The 18,665-nt window shown below is 47.5% G+C and overlaps 1 protein-coding gene across 2 annotated transcripts in view; it reads left to right on the top strand.

The window, feature by feature from the left end:
• The window catches only part of PDE8A (phosphodiesterase 8A), a 2,294,608-nt gene that overhangs the window by 1,476,977 nt on the left and 798,966 nt on the right, over positions 1 to 18,665 (top strand). For both annotated transcript variants that reach the window (XM_078684749.1, XM_078684748.1), the window contains exon 10: positions 16,362 to 16,413. In XM_078684749.1, the coding sequence (XP_078540875.1) occupies positions 16,362 to 16,413 (52 nt within the window). The remainder of the gene's footprint in view (positions 1 to 16,361; positions 16,414 to 18,665) is intronic.

Genomic DNA, 18,665 nt, shown 5'->3' with positions numbered 1-18,665 from the left:
CACTAGTAACCTATAATTTACAGGCTCTGAGTACATGTAGTACCTTTTTACTAGTGACTTACAAGTAAATTAATTGTGCTACTTGGTGTAAGCCAATTTTACCATGTTCAATAAAGAGAGTACAAGCATTTTGATACTGATTAGTAGTGGCAAATTGCACTTAGTCCAAAAAGCCAACAACAACTGGTTCAGAAAACAGGATGGTGAAGACAGAACGTTTGGTTATGACCCTACAGAAAGGGTCAAGTCCAAGAGCTGGGTATACATTTTGTCCCAACACAGTAAATCTTACATCTCCAGAAGTAAGAGACTTACTAAACCATATAGGGGCCATTTATTGGCATAGTCAACACTGTATTCTATAAACGACAGCTGTGGGAGCATTTGTTACCAGTCCTACACAACAAGCACGTCCCTTGGTGCAGGAAATTAGTCCACAGACTGTTAATAAAGTTATAGGTAAAGAGCCCATAAAACAAGATCAGATACTTTTTTGGATCAGTCCCAAAACTAGCTACAACCAGTCTGTCCTCAGACAACACCCCAGGATTTACATAGGATGTTAAATATGTGTTTTCCACTTAGTGTAGTATCATCTGTAGATGAGCGCAGTACATAGAGAACAATATTTGCACGTTTTTATACTACTACACATGGCACAACCGAACTGGAGGTGTTGAAACCAATACAAGATGAGCATGGACTTCACCTGCTCTTGATTGATGACATTATTAGGTTTTTGAGACCGGTTCCTCAATAGCTTTGAGTAATATTTTAGGAGAAGCCACATTTCTGGCAATGCTTTAGTGGATGGCAGTGATTTCCGTTCAAATAATGAACAAGTGCTTCCTAAGATTTTCAGATGTTTAGACCTCCATGGGCCATACTTTAGTTTCTTGATTCCCAAAACTGCGACTCAAAGCAAAAAATGAGATGCCTCGCCCCATTAAGGAGGAACCTGCACCAAAGGATAAGTAAAATCAGAAAGCAAGTCAAAAATCTGAACTTGATCCTCTCTAGCACGAGTCTATTTACTATCCGCTCATAGAATTTTGAGAGCCTGCTAAATAAAATACTTGACCAAGACCCATTACATTTCAGTAAAACAAATCAAGAGATTGTGCTGCCAAAAAACGTGGTCACCGTCATCTATTTTAACACTGGGTTACATTGAATTTGTTAACCTAGCAGTTAAATGAATAAAATATGGTCTCGCAATCTATATAACTGCGACCATTCAAGCTTAAAGCAGTAAATGATCACACGAAAACTCTGGTATTATTACGTAACAACTGGTAACCAGGAAATGTATTTATTTCTCGTAATAATCAAAGTTTACATGCGCCCTGACCAAAAAACTAAGTGTGAACTCACAGAAAAACTAATCTCTGTTATCATTGACCTAAACAAATGCCCAGACCCAACTGAAATTTTGATTTATGGGATTTTATTATGAATTAGATTTTTACAGCTGAACCCGATGAGCAGTGACTGATTAAGGATCTAATATGGATCTTGTCTCCTGAAGGGCAGTGGCACGCAAAGCAACAGCATAACATTTGTTTGTGTGCTTGCTGCTTACCTTTCCACCATTTATATTGGTTATAGCATACCATTCCCTGTTGTTCTCCGTATCTTCTTCTTATCAGTGTCCCAAGGCCGAAGTACTCCTTTTCATCTGCTTGAACTTCTTTGTTATTTTAATTATGAGCGAGCATGCTGCTTTTTTGAGACCTACTTCTTGGTAACAGTGCTTCTTTTACAGAATTTAAATTTAACCTTTCTTTAATTCGGAGTTCTTTGTATATTTTTATATTCGTAGGCATGGTGTGAGAAGCTGCCCTGGTATATTTATTTTAATTTAATTTTATTTATTTTAAAGGTTTTATATAGCGCTGGCTAGACCCGGAGGTATCAGAGCGCTTTACTTGAGCATCAGATCAGTTACAGGTTACATCGTTGCAAAGGTTACACAGTTATTAGAACATGGCAACATAGTTACTTGTAAGGTCAAGAAAAACAATAAGCACAAATACGTAAGGGGAAAAGCAGGCAAGGTGAAAGATTCAGGGGAGGGGGGAAGGAGCTAATATTTTCTTCATCGAAGAAGAAAAAAAAACAATTACCCATCTTTTCTGTTTTTTAGCTAGAAATGCTGGCAAAGTGAAATGCTACACATCAAGGAAGAGAGAGGAGGGAGTGATTGTTGCGAAAAGGCCTTTTGAAACACCTGACACAAATAATTTAAGAAGAGCCTTTTCTTCCCAATTGAAATGCTTGTTTTAGAATGGCCGCCCCTCTCTTCCTGGTGCTGTGCCAGGCAGCTCCCTGCACCCGTTGTTTCTTGTTTAGTAAAGGCGGGCACACCCCTGCAATCTTGACATTAGACAGTACAAAACCACAGCCGCTAATCATCAGAGTCCATCTTATTTAAAGTGTGTTTTTAAAACAGACAATCTAAAGGCAGTATCATGCCTCCACTACAGAACTTAAGTTGTATTTAATGTTGGCACCGATCTGGCAGAAAAGGTCAACAATCTTTGCAATGTGGACGATCAAATGTGTTCCATATCTTTAAAGATGCAATAAATGAAGAATTACATTTGGCACAGTCAGACTTCATGCTGAAGGAAGATGATTCATTCGAGGGCCGCCTTTTTCATGTTCTACAAACATTGTTGAACGGAGCACACACAGCAGCCAAGGAAACCCCACCTACCCAGGAATGCACAACCCTAGCCCGGGCTCCCCATGAGCTCTGAGCGCGGACTGGCTGCCACTTGATCTTGCGCCCTCTCGGGGCCAGCGGCTTCCGAGGTCAGGGGCTCCCGGGGGCGTCTTGGGGAGGGCACCTTGCACCAGTCCAGACAACCATTATAGTGATTTAGGACAACCTTGGAAAGCTATCCAAGTGGTAGCTGTGGAGAGTAGCCGTCAGGCTTAGTCTTGAAGGAGTGTAAAGCAGCTTGTTTTACCAGAATGCAATCTTAATCTATAGATTAAATGAAAAACAACCGCACAAGTATTTATAAAAATATGTATTTATTATATATTACTCTATCTCCTAAATAAAGATAGACACAAAGCACACCAAACCTTAGCAAAGAAGTTACAGAGAAAAGCACTAATACACCGTGGGCTTGGAGGGGAGGGGGACCAAACCATATACTAAGAAAGTGATATAAGAACCACACCTTGAGTCAGGACAATGTCAAGAGAATATAGAATTGCTGAGGACCCACAGAACCACCCAAGGTAAGTAGATAGGGACCCAACGGAGAGCAGGTGCAGTGAGTGAACACAACCGTGTGCTACATACAAGTCTATGTGCAAGTCGCAGTAGGGATCCTTCCCAGTGGACCCTGAGGAAACCCAGTGGAAGATAGAAGGTTGGAGAGCTCCCCCGCCCCCTGTTGATACCGTGGTACCCACGTTACCTATCCCAGGGAGGCCGGGTGCATAGGTGTGAAGTGGCATCGGAAACCACCGTCAAACCCAATGGAAGACTTCAGGAAAGTTCAGGAAAGTGCCGCTGCTGGAAGAGGAGAAAGTGTCCGGAGGAATCCAAACGTGGATTCTTGAAGAGGAGTACCTGAAAGCAGAGGGGACAGAGTCTGTCACTCGGGAATGACCAGGAGACTTGAAAGACGGATGCCCTCTGATGTCGGATGCTTCAGGAAAGATGACAGTGACCTTGACTCTGCAGCTGCGAGGAACAGGCGATGCTGAAGACGACCAGGACCCGGATTTGAGCTGTCAAACAAACGATGTCGAATGTTGAGGGGTTGGTGTCCGGCGGTAAACCAACCAGGCTTGGTAAATGCAACTCACGCAGAAAGTCAAGAACGTGCACGGTTGGGACCAGCAAGGTACAGGAGATTCATCGCACAAGCAGGGGAGTCAGGGCAGGCCCCGAGCAATCAGGGGAGCCCAAGGAAAAGAAAGGTGACCTTCAAATGGACTCCCAGGCTGAAGGCACAGGAGTCGTGAGAGGACTTCAAGCAGCTCACCAAAAGATGCAGACCACGATGCACACGATGGTCACTGGAGGTGCTTGAGTTTGGGGCTACTTGGAGCCTGGAGACCTTCTTGCAAAGATGTGAACAAGCCTTTGCAACTGCAATGGGGACGCTGTACACAAGGGTTTGGTTAATGCAACCCCCACAAGGACTACTTGCCTTTTCCGGTGTGGGAGGTATGATTTCAGCATGTCTGATACCAAACATGATAGAATTAGTTGCAACCGTTTTGAGATGGTCATCGCGCGATTACGCGGGTCCCCTCTGTATAGTATATAGCTGCTTCACAGACAACCTGGGAGAATGGACTCCATAGGCTGCAGGTGTGTCCTGCTCATGCAGGGGCACCCTCTCACTTAAAAGCAAGCACCTTGCCCTCAAGATTGTTAAGGCCTGCTATAGTGGTGACTTATAGGTTTTGAGTGCAGTGACCCTTTGATATAGTAAACCTAAATCTTTAGTAAGTGGTGCATGCACCAACTTACACAGGCTGCATTGGCAGGCCTGTAGTTCCATTTTTAATGGTCTCTCATGGGAGGCATAATGCATGCTTCAGCCCATGGGAGATCTCTGGGGTACCTATGCCCTGGGACATGGGTACCATATTCTAGGGACTGATAACGGTATCCCAGTATCCAATCTGGGCTTGTACCTAGGTACTAACACAACAGTTTAGGGAGAAAGACTGGGGCCCTGAATAGCAGGATCCCAGACAGACTTGTTAGGTCGAGGTAATATCCGGTCTGCCGAAGGCAGAACCGGAAGTACCGAGATTTAATGTTGCTTAGTGTGGACTATTTGTCCCGCCTCTGTTTTTGCCTCTCTCCCATTGGCTGGCTTCCTAAACGGAGGCCAGCCATTGGAGGAGAGAGCTGTCCCTCCGAATAGGCTCCGTCTTTTTCGGATTTGGGGGCGTACATTTTGCTGTTCTTTCGCCAGTGACGTCACCCGTCACTCAGAACAACAAAACACACGCCCCCGAATGCGAAAATTACCATGCTTTCTCCGATGCATTTCTGCTTTGCCTCGGAGAAAGACGGTGGTGGTTTCCAGAGATGCTCTGCTCGTCCCTCCGCCCGCAGCTCTCCTTCGTCCGCTCCCCCTCCCTCTGCCCGCAGCTCTCCTCTGTCCCGCTCCCCCCCTCCCTCCGCCCGCAGCTCTCCTCCGTCCCGCTCCCCCCTCCCTCCGCAGCTCTCCTCCGTCCCGCTCCCTCCGCCCGCAGCTCTCCTCCATCCCGCTCCCCCCCTCCCTCCGCCCGCAGCTCTCCTCCGTCCCGAAACGTGAATAATGTCTGCTGATGGAGACGTAAACAAGCATGGCTGCCTTAAACAAGCATGGCTGCCTTAACTGTGGTAGTGCTTTAGATGGTTCGGGGGAGTTAAACGCTCGCTGCTGCTGGAGACGTAAACAAACATGGCTGCGTTATCTGTGCCAGCCTGCTCTCAAAGGAACAGAGCCGCAGTGTGAGCCACAGCTGCTGCTATTACCAAGGAATGGAGAGCGGGTGGTCGGTGAAACTGGCCACAATATGCTCCATCACATTCCGTCCCCACTTCTCAGCCTGCAGCACCGTCACGGTGGGTAGAAGGGGCACGCCCTCTGCTATTACGCATTCTAGGACAAACACGTTTTATTATTTTTAGCCCTCACCAGAAATCTCGGCTGGTGCTGAAAACGGACGTGAAAGCCACCTTGCTATCTGGAAAGCAGATTTCATCATGACCTTTCACGTGGCCGCCATGGTGAAAACATAATTTCACCACCTTAAATTACGGAGAGGTATTTTGCCATTCTGCCAAGGGAGAACCGAGTGGCAGTGCCAAGGGGCGTGGCTCCTCGCCCACACATCCGAGTGCCCCAACGAGAGCTCTTATCCGTCCCTTCTCTCAGACCCTCTCAGGCCCACTGTGCCCTCTGCACTCTTTGAGGGACGGGTCTGTGCCCTCACACTTCGTGCCCTGCGGCCTGGCCCGTCCTCGCCACCCCGCAGGCCGATGGTCAGTGCTTGGGGGGCATCAGCGCAGCTGTGGCACTAGTCCCCTCAGCCCCAGCTCTCTGTCGGTGCAAACACCAGGGTTTGGTCCATTGTCACAATTACAATCTTTGTTGTGAAAAAAAGAGTTCCTTGGTGGAATGTGGGGCTTTAACCCTAGAACCTGGAACCTCGGAGCTAGGGAACCGGGTTCGAGTCTCGGCAGGGACGCTCAACATCATTTAATCTCCCCGTGCTTAACATAAAATGAAGGCGTCCCTTTGTAACGTAACTGCTTCTCGTGTAAAGCGCTCTGATACCTCCAGGTCTAGTTAGCGCTATATAAAACTCCACCCCCAAAAAACCCTCAGGAGACGGACCCGAAACACGGCGAATGTGACCGGAACCACGAAAAACTCTTAATGTATGTGCCAAATACTTGCTGGTTTCCCTACAGCTCCCCCTCCTTACATCCCCCCCCCCCCCCCGAGGGGTGGTCCCACTAGATGGTGCACAAGAGAGTTGTGCTCACGTTTTCCATCTACCAGGGATCACGTGTATGGGCAACTCGTGCACATGTCTGAGCTCAAATATAGCGCCAAGACGTAGTTTCTGAGGCGAGGCTATGCCCTGCCTAACTTGTTCCTTTGCTTGGAATACACGCTGTAATCCGACTGGCACAGTGCCTCGAATCATTTATTTTCGCAGGGTGCGCTTTAGAAGGCCTCTTCTCTTAAAATAGTATAGCCAGGCTTGAAATAGATTTGCCAGGGCTCACCCACCAGCCTGCAGCGCCCGCCCCCCCCCCCCCTGTCCTTGTGTGTCCAAAGCTCAGCCTTGGAAAGCTGTGAATCATGATGGGTGCTGTGAAGGGAGGGGGTGCCGAGGGTGGCACGGGTTCGGAGAGGCTGAGCTGGGAGCGTGGTCTCCAGGTGGGAGGCTCGGGTAACTTCAACCTTACATATATGCACCCAGCGTCTCCTGCCTAGGCGGCCTGCCAGTGACGATGGCGCATAGAAACGAACATATTTTATAGAGGCGCCCTAGCGTTGCCTCTGCTTCAGTGAAAGGGAAAAATGCAGCCCCCCTCCCCTCCACCCCCCATATTTGTTTTCAAAATCTCCCTCTCTGCTAGTTAAAATGTTCATAGCTGCCAAGGTTTCAGATTGCCATGTGTGACATTTTCATAAAATTCAGTGTAATTATGTGTGACATTTCAACAACTATGAGTGACACTTTCTCGCAACCAAAGTCCAGCAATGAAAACCAGGAAAACATATAAATATCAGCCGTTACACCCATTTGAGCATCAAGACATTCTAAGAAGATGTTAAAACTGATAGAAAGCCCCAGAAACTGAAGCACCGTTGATCTTTTCTAAGCTGATCGTCCTGTTAAACAAAATGAAGACTCAGATCTGCACCACTCATTGACAGCGTGCGCCGCGCCACTACAAACAAAATAATATTTCTGTACATTTTAGCTAAGTCAGTTATTGTAATACAGTCAGATTATCTATTGCAAAAAACGGCGCAGTATGCTTGCCACTTGCTCATCTCGAGTACAGAGGATAACATAATGACTGCCATAGTGGGGGATAAAAAGAGAAAGAGGCGGATGAGGACTGTTTTCCAGATTTATTTGGTCTCCTCACATGAAAGCACACATCATCGTTCGCTGGGGTACGGAAAGTAGCCACGCTTCCGACTCCACTATCGAAATGTTCATCAGGAGCTCTTTCATTTCTTGTTTTGCTCTGGCAAACGTAAAATAACAAGCTTTACCTAATCGCTTTCTTGACTGCTCGGCCGCTATAAATCTGGCCAATAAAATGAGCAAAGGGACAACACTTTTATTTCAGAGCATAGTTTTAGGAGTTCACAGTTTATAAATTCACTTACTTGAATTTGAGGCAGGCGAAGAGAGCAACAGGTGCCTTCCCCCGGGCTGGTACATGCTCTCAGAGCTGCAGTGCAAGCAGCACGGCTCCGGTCGGGCCCGAGTTCTGGACCCCTTGCCAGACCACAGAATCCTGACTCTTCTACTCCGCACACTGCACTGCACAGAGCAGGCACCGGGCGGGCCGAAAGTGGCAAGCAGCACCTATCTTTGCTACAGGGCAGCAGCAGGCTCACAACTGAGTCAGCTGCAGCCAACGCTGCTTGAGCCGGGTGAGCCTCAGAGAGGCCGAGGCAAAGCGGTGGTGCGAGCGGTCACAGAAGATTGCAATTACCTCAGCTGCCTCTGCCATTGCTCAGCAACTCATCTCACTGTCCAGTTAATTGCCGGCGCGCATACAGAGGAGGCACCAAAATAATTATTGCGGCGTGGGGGGCAGCGTCAAACAAAAAAAAAATTGCTGCTCGACGCACACTCAGAGATTTAGGCATACATTGTTTGTTGCAATCACGTGAATTCACCGAGTCATGTGATTGCCATGCCCCTGGCCGGCCCGCAGCAGCTGTGTTCTAATGAAAGTTCATTGGTAACAGCAATGAGCCACCGGGTCGGCACGACACTCTTGACCTGCCATATAGTTAACACACTTGAGACTAACTATGGAAGAAACTCTGCCAAAGCAGCATGCGGTCCGCTGCGTGCTCTCATCAGAAGTGTTTGCCGGCAGGGCAGCAATTTCGGTCCTGCTTGTCTCTTCCTTTGCACCCGCGGTGGTGTCAAAGAGGCGCTACAAATGCGTGACCTGACATTTAAATGCGGACCAGCGCACAACAATGCGTTAGTATCACGCCTGATGCGTGATACTTGGCAGGCCTGAATGTTGGCATGTGCGGTGGCACTGCCCCTCCCCCGCAGAGCTGCTCCAAGCTGCCAGGTTACTCAAAACCGTAAACTGCATGTCCGTCCCTCACACCTCTTCATCCCGCACACTGCTTTTAAGCGCTGTGTCCCATGACGCGATAACGGCGCCTCAGAGGTCCCCACACTCCATAGAAAGACTTCTCACTCAGGCTCAAAACCATAGACACCCTTTCAACCTCAGACCCCACGCAGTGCAGCTAGCAACTGTCTCTTTGGAGCTTGCTGTTTGGATTGTAAATCCTTGTTAAAGGTTCACCGATACAAAAGCAACATGTATATTTTGTTTTTTCTAGGAAGGCCTTTTTCAAGGTAGTGGGCGTCCCGAGTAATTTCTTTCCACGAAGCAACTGTTTTTTCGTGATTTTCATTTTTTTCTTTCTGAAGTTAAAGCTTCTTGGGTTTTTTTTTTCGTACTCCTTTTTCTAGCATACCCCAGCCGCAGCGTGATCATGGGTAGACATTATAGTTGCCTGCGAGTAGGCAGGCCGCAGGACTCTAGTGCCAAGGTTCTTCACTTCACCAGGCAACCCCAAGTAGCTCCTAAAGCACAGCTAGAACCTCTTCTTGCCGTGAAGCTGCCCCTGCCGGCTGACCGTGGATTACCGAGCTCACCGGCTGCAATCGTCCTCTCTACATTTTCTTAGGTGGATGGGTCATTATGCTCTCAGCATCTTTTAAACCTCGGAGAATTGCCTTGTGCAACAAATATCATTGATCCTTATTTCACAAAGGTGCCCTATTTATTTGAACCCAAACTGGTGTTGTGTCTGGAAAAGGTCATCTTTGACGTACTTTTATCCCTAAGTTGTCAGAGTAGTGGGTGCAGAGTAGTGGGTGCAGAGTAGTGAGTGCAGAGTAGTGAGTGCAGAGTAGTGAGTGCAGAGTAGTGAGTGCAGAGTGCAGAGTAGTGAGTGCAAAGTGCAGAGTAGTGAGTGCAAAGTGCAGAGTAGTGAGTGCAGAGTAGTGAGTGCAGAGTAGTGAGTGCAGAGTAGTGAGTGCAGAGTAGTGAGTGCAGAGTGAGTGTGCAGAGCAGTGAGTGCAGGTGCAGAGTGGTGTGTGCTGTTGAGTGCAGAGTGCTGTGTGCTGTTGAGTGCAGAGTGCTGTGTGCTGTTGAGTGCAGAGTGCTGTTTGCTGTTGAGTGCAGAGTGCTGTGTATTGGCAATGCAAATGACAATGCCATTTATTTATGATTTAAAGAAAAAAAAGAAATGTCATGAGCAATGCCAATAGCTCTACCTTTAATGATGCCGAGACCATTGCATTGTAAATTCTTAAATAGAATTAGTTGCATCCGTTTTGAGATGGTCATCGCGCGATTACGCGGTGCCCCTCTGTATAGTATATAGCTGCTTCACAGACAACCTGGGAGAATGGACTCCATAGGCTGCAGGTGTGTCCTGCTCATGCAGGGGCACCCTCTCACTTAAAAGCAAGCACCTTGCCCTCAGGATTGTTAAGGCCTGCTATAGTGGTGACTTATAGGTTTTGAGTGCAGTGACCCTTTGATATAGTAAACCTAAATCTTTAGTAAGTGGTGCATGCACCAACTTACACAGGCTGCATTGGCAGGCCTGTAGTTCCATTTTTAATGGTCTCTCATGGGCGGCATAATGCATGCTTCAGCCCATGGGAGATCTCTGGGGTACCTATGCCCTGGGACATGGGTACCATATACTAGGGACTGATAACGGTATCCCAGTATCCAATCTGGGCTTGTACCTAGGTACTAACACAACAGTTTAGGGAGAAAGCAGATAGACTGGGGCCCTGAATAGCAGGATCCCAGACAGACTTGTGAAACAAGCATTTACAATGCAATGGTCTCTGCATCATTAAAGGTAGAGCTATTGGCATTGCTCATGACATTTCTTTTTTTCTTTAAATCATAAATAAATGGCATTGTCATTTACATTGCCAATACACAGCACTCTGCACTCAACAGCACACAGCACCCTGCACTCAACAGACACAGCACTCTGCACTCAACAGCACACACCACTCTGCACCTGCACTCACTGCTCTGCACACTCACTCTGCACACTCACTCTGCACTCACTACTCTGCACTCTGCACTCACTACTCTGCATTCTGCACTCACTACTCTGCACTAACTACTCTGCACTCTGCACTCACTACTCTGCACTCACTACTCTGCCCTCACTACTCTGCACTCTGCACTCACTACTCTGCACTCACTACTCTGACAACTTAGGGATAAAAGTACGTCAAAGATTACCTTTTCCAGACACAACACCAGTTTGGGTTCAAATAAATAGGGCACCTTTGTGAAATAAGGATCAATGATATTCGTTGCACAAGGCAATTCTCTGAGGTTTAAAAGATGCTGAGAGCATAATGACCCATCCACCTAAGAAAATGTAGAGAGGACGATTGCAGCCGGTGAGCTCGGTAATCCACGGTCAGCCGGCAGGGCCAGCTTCACGGCAAGAAGAGGTTCTAGCTGTGCTTTAGGAGCTACTTGGGGTTGCCTGGTGAAGTGGAGAACCTTGGCACTAGAGTCCTGCGGCCTACCTACTCGCAGGCAAATATAATGTCTACCCATGATCACGCTGCGGCTGGGGTATGCTAGAAAAAGGAGTATGAAAAAAAAAAAACCAAGAAGCTTTAACTTCAGAAAGAAAAAATGAAAATCATGAAAAAAACAGTTGCTTCGCGGAAAGAAATTACTCGGGACGCCCACTACCTTGAAAAAGGCCTTCCTAGAAAAAACAAGATATACATGTTGCTTTTGTATCGGTGAACCTTTAACATGGATTTACAATCCAAACAGCAAGCTCCAAAGAGACAGTTGCTAGCAGCACTGCGTGGGGTCTGAGGTTGAAAGGGTGTCTTTGCTTTTGAGCCTGAGTGAGAAGTCTTTCTATGGAGTGTGGGGACCTCTGAGACGCCGTTATCGCGTCATGGGACACAGCGCTTAGAAGCAGTGTGCGGGATGAAGAGGTGTGAGGGACGGACCTGCAGTTTACGGTTTTGAGTAACCTGGCAGCTTGGAGCAGCTCTGCGGGGAGGGGCAGTGCCACCGCACATGCCAACATTTTAACTAGCAGAGAGGGAGATTTTGAAAACAAATATGGGGGCTGGGGGGCTGCATTTTTCCCTTTCACTGAAGCAGAGGCAACGCTAGGGCGCCTCTATAAAATATGTTTGTTTCTATGCGCCACCGTCACTGGCAGGCCCCCTAGGCAGGAGACGCTGGGTGCACATATGTAAGGTTGAAGTTACCCGAGCCTCCTACCTGGAGACCACGCTCCCAGCTCAGCCTCTCCGAACCCGTGCCACCCTCGGCACCCCCTTTCTTCACAGCACCCATCATGATTCACAGCTTTCCAAGGCTGAGCTTTGGACACACAAGGACAGGGGGGGGGGGCGGGCGCTGCAGGCTGGTGGGTGAGCCCTGGCAAATCTATTTCAAGCCTGGCTATACTATTTTAAGAGAAGAGGCCTTCTAAAGCGCACCCTGCGAAAATAAATGATTCAAGGCGCTGTGCCAGTCGGATTACAGTGTGTATTCCAAGCAAAGGAACAAGTTAGGCAGGGCATAGCCTCGCCTCAGAAACCACGTTTTGGCGCTATATTTGAGCTCAGACATGTGCACGAGTTGCCCATACACGTGATCCCTAGTGGATGGAAAACGTGAGCACGAATCTCTTGTGCACATCTAGTGGGACCACCCCTCGGGGGGTGGGGGGGATGTAAGGAGGTGGAGCTGTAGGGAAACCAGCAAGTATTTGGCACATACGTTAAGAGTTTTTCGTGGTTCCGGTCACATTTGCCGTGTTTCGAGTCCGTCTCCTGAGGGTTTTTTTGGGGTGGAGTTTTATATAGTGCTAACTAGACCTGGAGGTATCGGAGCGCTTTACACGAGAAGCAGTTACGTTACAAAGGGACGCCTTCCTTTTATGTTAGGCACGGGGAGATTAAATGATGTTGAGCGTCCCTGCCGAGACTCGAACCCGGTTCCCTAGCTCCGAGGTTCCAGGTTCTAGGGTTAAAGCCCCACATTCCACCAAGGAACTCTTTTTTCACAACAAAGATTGTAATTGTGACAATGGACCGAACCCTGGTGTTTGCACCGACAGAGAGCTGGGGCTGAGGGGACTAGTGCCATAGCTGCGCTGATGCCCCCCAAGCACTGACCATCGGCCTGCGGGGTGGCGAGGACGGGCCAGGCCGCAGGGCATGAAGTGTGAGGGCACAGACCCGTCCCTCAAAGAGTGCAGAGGGCACAGTGGGCCTGAGAGGGTCTGAGAGAAGGGACGGACAAGAGCTCTCGTTGGGGCACACGGATGTGTGGGCGAGGAACCACGCCCCTTGGCACTACCACTCGGTTCTCCCTTGGCAGAGTGGCAAAAAACCTCTCCGTAATTTAAGGTGGTGAAATTATGTTTTCACCATGGCGGCCACGTGAAAGGTCATGATGAAATCTGCTTTCCAGATAGCAAGGTGGCTTTCACGTCCCTTTTCAGCACCAGCCGAGATTTCTGGTGAGGGCTAAAAATAATAAAACGTGTTTGTCCTAGAATGCGTAATAGCAGAGGGCGTGCCCCTTCAACCCACCGTGACGGTGCTGCAGGCTGAGAAGTGGGGACGGAATGTGATGGAGCATATTGTGGCCAGTTTCACCGACCACCCGCTCTCCATACCTTGGTAATAGCAGCAGCTGTGGCTCACACTGCGGCTCTGTTCCTTTGAGAGCAGGCTGGCACAGATAATGCAGCCATGTTTGTTTACGTCTCCAGCAGCAGCGAGCGTATAACTCCCCCGAACCATCTAAAGCACTACCACAGTTAAGGCAGCCATGCTTGTTTAAGGCAGCCATGCTTGTTTACGTCTCCATCAGCAGACATTATTCACGTTTCGGGATGGAGGAGAGCTGCGGGCGGAGGGAGGGGGGGCGGGACGGAGGAGAGCTGCAGACGGAGGGAGGGGGAGGGAGCGGGACGGAGGAGAGCTGCGGGCGGAGGGAGGGGGGGAGCGGGACGGAGGAGAGCTGCGGGCGGAGGGAGGGGGGAGCGGGACAGAGGAGAGCTGCGGGCGGAGGGAGGGGGGACGAGCAGAGCATCTCTGGAAACCACCACCGTCTTTCTCCGAGGCAAAGCAGAAATGCCTCGGAGAAAGCATGGTAATTTTCACATTCGGGGCGTGTGTTTTGTTGTTCTGAGTGACGGGTGACGTCACTGGCGAAAGAACAGCAAAATGTACGCCCCCAAATCCGAAAAAGACGCAGCCTATTCGGAGGGACAGCTCTCTCCTCCAATGGCTGGTCTCCGTTTAGGAAGCCAGCCAATGGGAGAGAGGCAAAAACAGAGGCGGGACAAATAGTCCACACTAAGCAACATTAAATCTCTGTACTTCCGGTTCTGCCTTCGGCAGACCGGATATTACCTCGACCTAAAAACAGCTTGGCACCCAGCAAAAAGTTGGGGTAACCATGCAGAAGGATCCTACCTTTCTACATATGGGAGGATTAAACGATTTGAGCCGATGCAGAGACTCAAACCTAGTTCCCTAGCTCTAAAGTCAGCAGCTCTGGCTGCAACACCACATCTTCACCCCTCTCTCCAAGTCTTGCTTTCTTCAGCTGTCGGAATGGAGGGCGCTCTAAGCAAATCAAGCAGAGGCATAGCAACAATGTCATATGCCCTAAATACACTCTGTTCGACTGCATCATGGGACGCCCAGTCATTTCAGTGGATTTGTGAATTAGCTAACCAATTTCCTAACAAATAAACATGATTTTATTTTAAATTACTCTACAGCTTTTATAACATCTATCCCCACGGCAAACCTTCTGCATTGGCTTCTACAATGGCTACAGCTGGTGACTTTTAGAACTTGAAAACAACTTGGAGTTTTGGCGTTATGTCAATTTGGGTAAAATGAGTTTACAGATTTCTCCGCTTTTGAAATGCACTTTGTGCAACCAGCATCCATCAGCAAGAGCTTTTTTTTTCTTGCTTTCCCCGTCGTCTCTGCTTCCTCATCGTTGGTGCTTGCACTCCTCTCACCCTGACCCATCTATGGCCTCCGCTCCCCCTCCTTCCAAGACGGAACTCAACCCGTTTGTCAGATTTGCTTTCAGCAGCAGCAGCAGCATGATCTTGCTGCGAGTGCCAAGGAAGGCTGCTTTACACCTTTATTATTATACAGCGCTCCTTTGAACTACTTCACGCCTCTTTCAAATTGTTAACCCCATCCACCGAGCTGTTACACAGCACAAAAAAACAAGAGATGCCGCTGCAAAACTCCAAAAACAGACTGTCATTAAAAAAAAAAAAAAAAAAATTACAGTCTGCAGCAAGTACTTTTGATTTCACCACGTTTTCTGTGGTTTGTCATGGGAGGGAGGGGAAATTGTTATGCATTTATAATGAGTTAAATTCTCATGCTTGCAGTTTAGTAAAATGTTCTTTGCGCTTTAGATGAGCACCACGTTACACATTCATTTTGTAGTCGCAGGGAGATTAACTCATTTACCCAGAATCACCGAGACTTGAACTATGGTCCCCAAGTCTGAAGTTGGCAGCTCTGACTGCTACATCACTACCTCTTCTCATCCCTCTAGTGTGTTATCTGAGATAGAGCCAAGAATACAGAATTCCCTCCCGAAGCTCACCTAGCACTTAGCCGTTTCACTTGTGTTGCTTGTTTGCATTTCCCAACAAGCACTCCTTAAAAGTACATCTGCAGGCTAGCCCTCGCCTCCCCGTTTCTTGCAGCCTCCTACCAGGTCACATCTTGATGCTTCCCCTCTCGTTTTATTTATTTCTGTATACACAGATACAGCTCCCAATCTTTTGAAACTATTAGCCCATATCCAATGAACTAATCTCTTGGTCTTTTAAATTCTTTCTCCTCAAACTACAGGGATGAACGTTAGATCTTCAGTGCAGAGGCACACAAGGGTACCCCATGGCACGACTCTGTTTTTATTGCTGCAAGATGTCTTTCTAGTTAAAGCAAGGTGCAGCCAGCGACATGCGGCGCAGTCTCACCTAATCTCGGTCCCCCACCTCTGCATTCACACTGTACTTAATGGATACATGTTTTTTTATTTTGCCCCCCCCCCCCATTTAGCTAATCTCCCCACTTTATAATACCACCAGTAACAGCACAAAATATTTCCTTTCTCAATACACAAGTCATAACACTTACAGAGTTTCAGTAACTTATATTACACTACTACTCACAAAGCTGCAACTTACAACAAAAAGCAGCTTGTTATTAATCACATAGGCGAAACCTATTGCATTTACTAATGTTTGTTATTTTAAAGGGCGGAGGGCTCCAGTGCAAGCTGTGTGTCCAATCTGAAAAGACAATGCAGTCATCTGCGGTTGTGCAGATGACGTGAACATCTCAACCTCATTTAGGTATTTAAAGGCATTCTGCATCTGTGTGTAGGGCAATGGAGAATGGGGGTTACAAATTAGTATGAAATCCCATGTTGTGAAAGTATTTCTTATTTCGTGTAGTCGATGTAGCAAATTGCTTTAGATTTGAAAGTAACATGCTCTTTTTTTTTGCAGGAAGATAAAGCACTATGTGTCAATTAGCAGAGCAAGTAATGACTCTAATAAGGTAAGATGAAAATTATTTATTAAACTCTCTTTAAATACTCTGTAGCACAATAGTCCTAGCTCTTGAGATTGGTAGTTTGAAAATAAACATTTGGTAGTGCATAGCTAATTTTCCCTTGTTTAGCAACTGTTCTTTCATGAAGCATGTCTTTGGCTTATAAGTATTATTTGAAGATTTTATGCCAAATACTCTCATGAACTAAGAAGTGAGAATTGAAATGGTTAACCTTGCAAACTGGCTGGTGTTACTTTACAGATTCAATTTGTCGTGCAATACGATTAAAAGAAAAATTCAGAGTCTCTTTAATGTCCGTTTTCATAAATTTTAACTTTTTTGAAGGTGGTCTTTACTCAAAATTATAAATGGGATAATTGCCTATATATTCGTGTGTATGACATCCATGTTTTTGTCCGTGCCTTAGCCAATACTCTGTTTCCCACGATTGGCTTGCTTTGTTAAATTAGTGACAGTAAAGTAAACCACACCATTCAAAAAGTTTCCTGCTACGCTTTCCAGCATATGTCCTTGCCTGACACATAGGTTAACCAGACAATTTTCAACATTATTTAAAGTGTATTTTTGGAGCCTTTGTAGAGATTCCCTAAGGGACATGATCTTATATCAAAGTGGGTTATGGACTGATAGGGGTGAAAACCCTATTCAGTCAACAACCACAATCCTTGTTGGGATGAACCACAAAAGTCACTAAATTAACTTGTGCTTAACTCTCTGGTAGCTTGGCACAAAAGCATTCAGTTTTAACTTAGATGTACCTTGTAAAGTGTTTATGCAGTACACAGACAGTATGAAAGTGAAAACCAGCACAAGAAAACTCCCAAACAGATTTAGAAAACTATAGTACATAAAAAAAGGAGATCAAAATTACAAATATAAAATCAGTAGAATTGGAGATATGCAATTTAAAAATGTTTGGTAGAGATAGCCCCTAGAAGATCAAAGTGATACTCTCACTTATCTAGTTGTACTAGATCAGGGGAAAGTCACAAGTTCAGACCAACCGCGATGGAGCACAGGCCGTATTTAGAGACCAGGTTAGCCCTGCCCAAAAAGTAACCTTCTCAAAGTCCGGTGCAAAGAGAACAGAACTTCAGAATTTAGCTCAGAACAAGAGGTTCTCTTCCAGGGGATACTCATCAATAGTCATAGGCACTGAATAGTATATATATATATATATATCTCCGAATCTCCTCCCCAGCCGGGAAAGAAAAAGGCAGCACTCACGGGGTGTTGTCAGTCTTCCAAATTTTTTAATGAAGTCCTTACAGACGCGTTTCGGGTCAAGCCCTTTCTCAATGTGTCAACACGAGTGTTGCACAAGGACTCATTTTTAAAGTGCAGCGTGCAATCTTACAGAGAAAGAGAGGTAGGACTACTCATGGATATTCCATGAGCGCCATGTTGGAATGTGCAAATCGAGCAAAAACCATACTAATACAATTCATGGACAATAATGGAAATAATAAACCATAATAACCATCATATCAGTATTTACACTTTGCGCCGTGAATCGGCCATCCTGATTCCTAGTTCTGCAACCAAGGTGAGACATTATAATCGAGCCGTGAATCGGCAATTAGAGAAAAAGTGCAAAGCCATGTTGACACATTGAGAAAGGGCTTGACCCGAAACGCGTCTGTAAGGACTTCATTAAAAAATTTGGTTGCCATCTTGGGCGCTCTGGGGTCGACGGGCTAGTGCTCTGGCCACTCCCCCCCTGGCTATTCCTCTTCTAGCGCCCACCTCCCGCCTCACCTGACTTTGCTGCTAATCTCCCCCGAGGCACCTGCCGGGAGCCACGCCTGCGCTCTCTCACACCAGCGCACCTGGACGCTGCATCTACCTCTCTTGGCGCTGCCCTGGGAGCAACGTTTGGACTATTTTAATTACGCCGGTGCCTCGACTTAAAACGGCACTCGCTGCTTGATTTTAACTTTCCCCACCTGTCTCTGCCCTCCGGAGCGCCTCCCGCTGATCGGCCCCCTCCTCTACTTCCTGGCTTGCTGGAGTGGGGACGGGCGAGGCTGGTTGCCATCTTGGGCGCTCTGGGGTCGACGGGCTAGTGCTCTGGCCACTCCCCCCCTGCCCCGCCCCTTCCCCCTCCTATATCATGACATCGTATCCCCGGCCGCGCAGCGGGCGCGACGAAGTTGCGCCGAAGTTGCGCCTAAGTTAAGCCCGTCTGCGCCCGTCCGCGACGGGCCGGGACCTGGGGCCTGTGTTCCTGGTCCTTT

This window comes from Lissotriton helveticus, chromosome 3_2, assembly GCF_964261635.1.
Source record: "Lissotriton helveticus chromosome 3_2, aLisHel1.1, whole genome shotgun sequence".
NCBI lineage: Eukaryota > Metazoa > Chordata > Amphibia > Caudata > Salamandridae > Lissotriton > Lissotriton helveticus.
The sequence above is the reverse complement of the archived record's forward strand: the minus strand, read 5'-3'. Positions and strand labels throughout refer to the sequence as shown.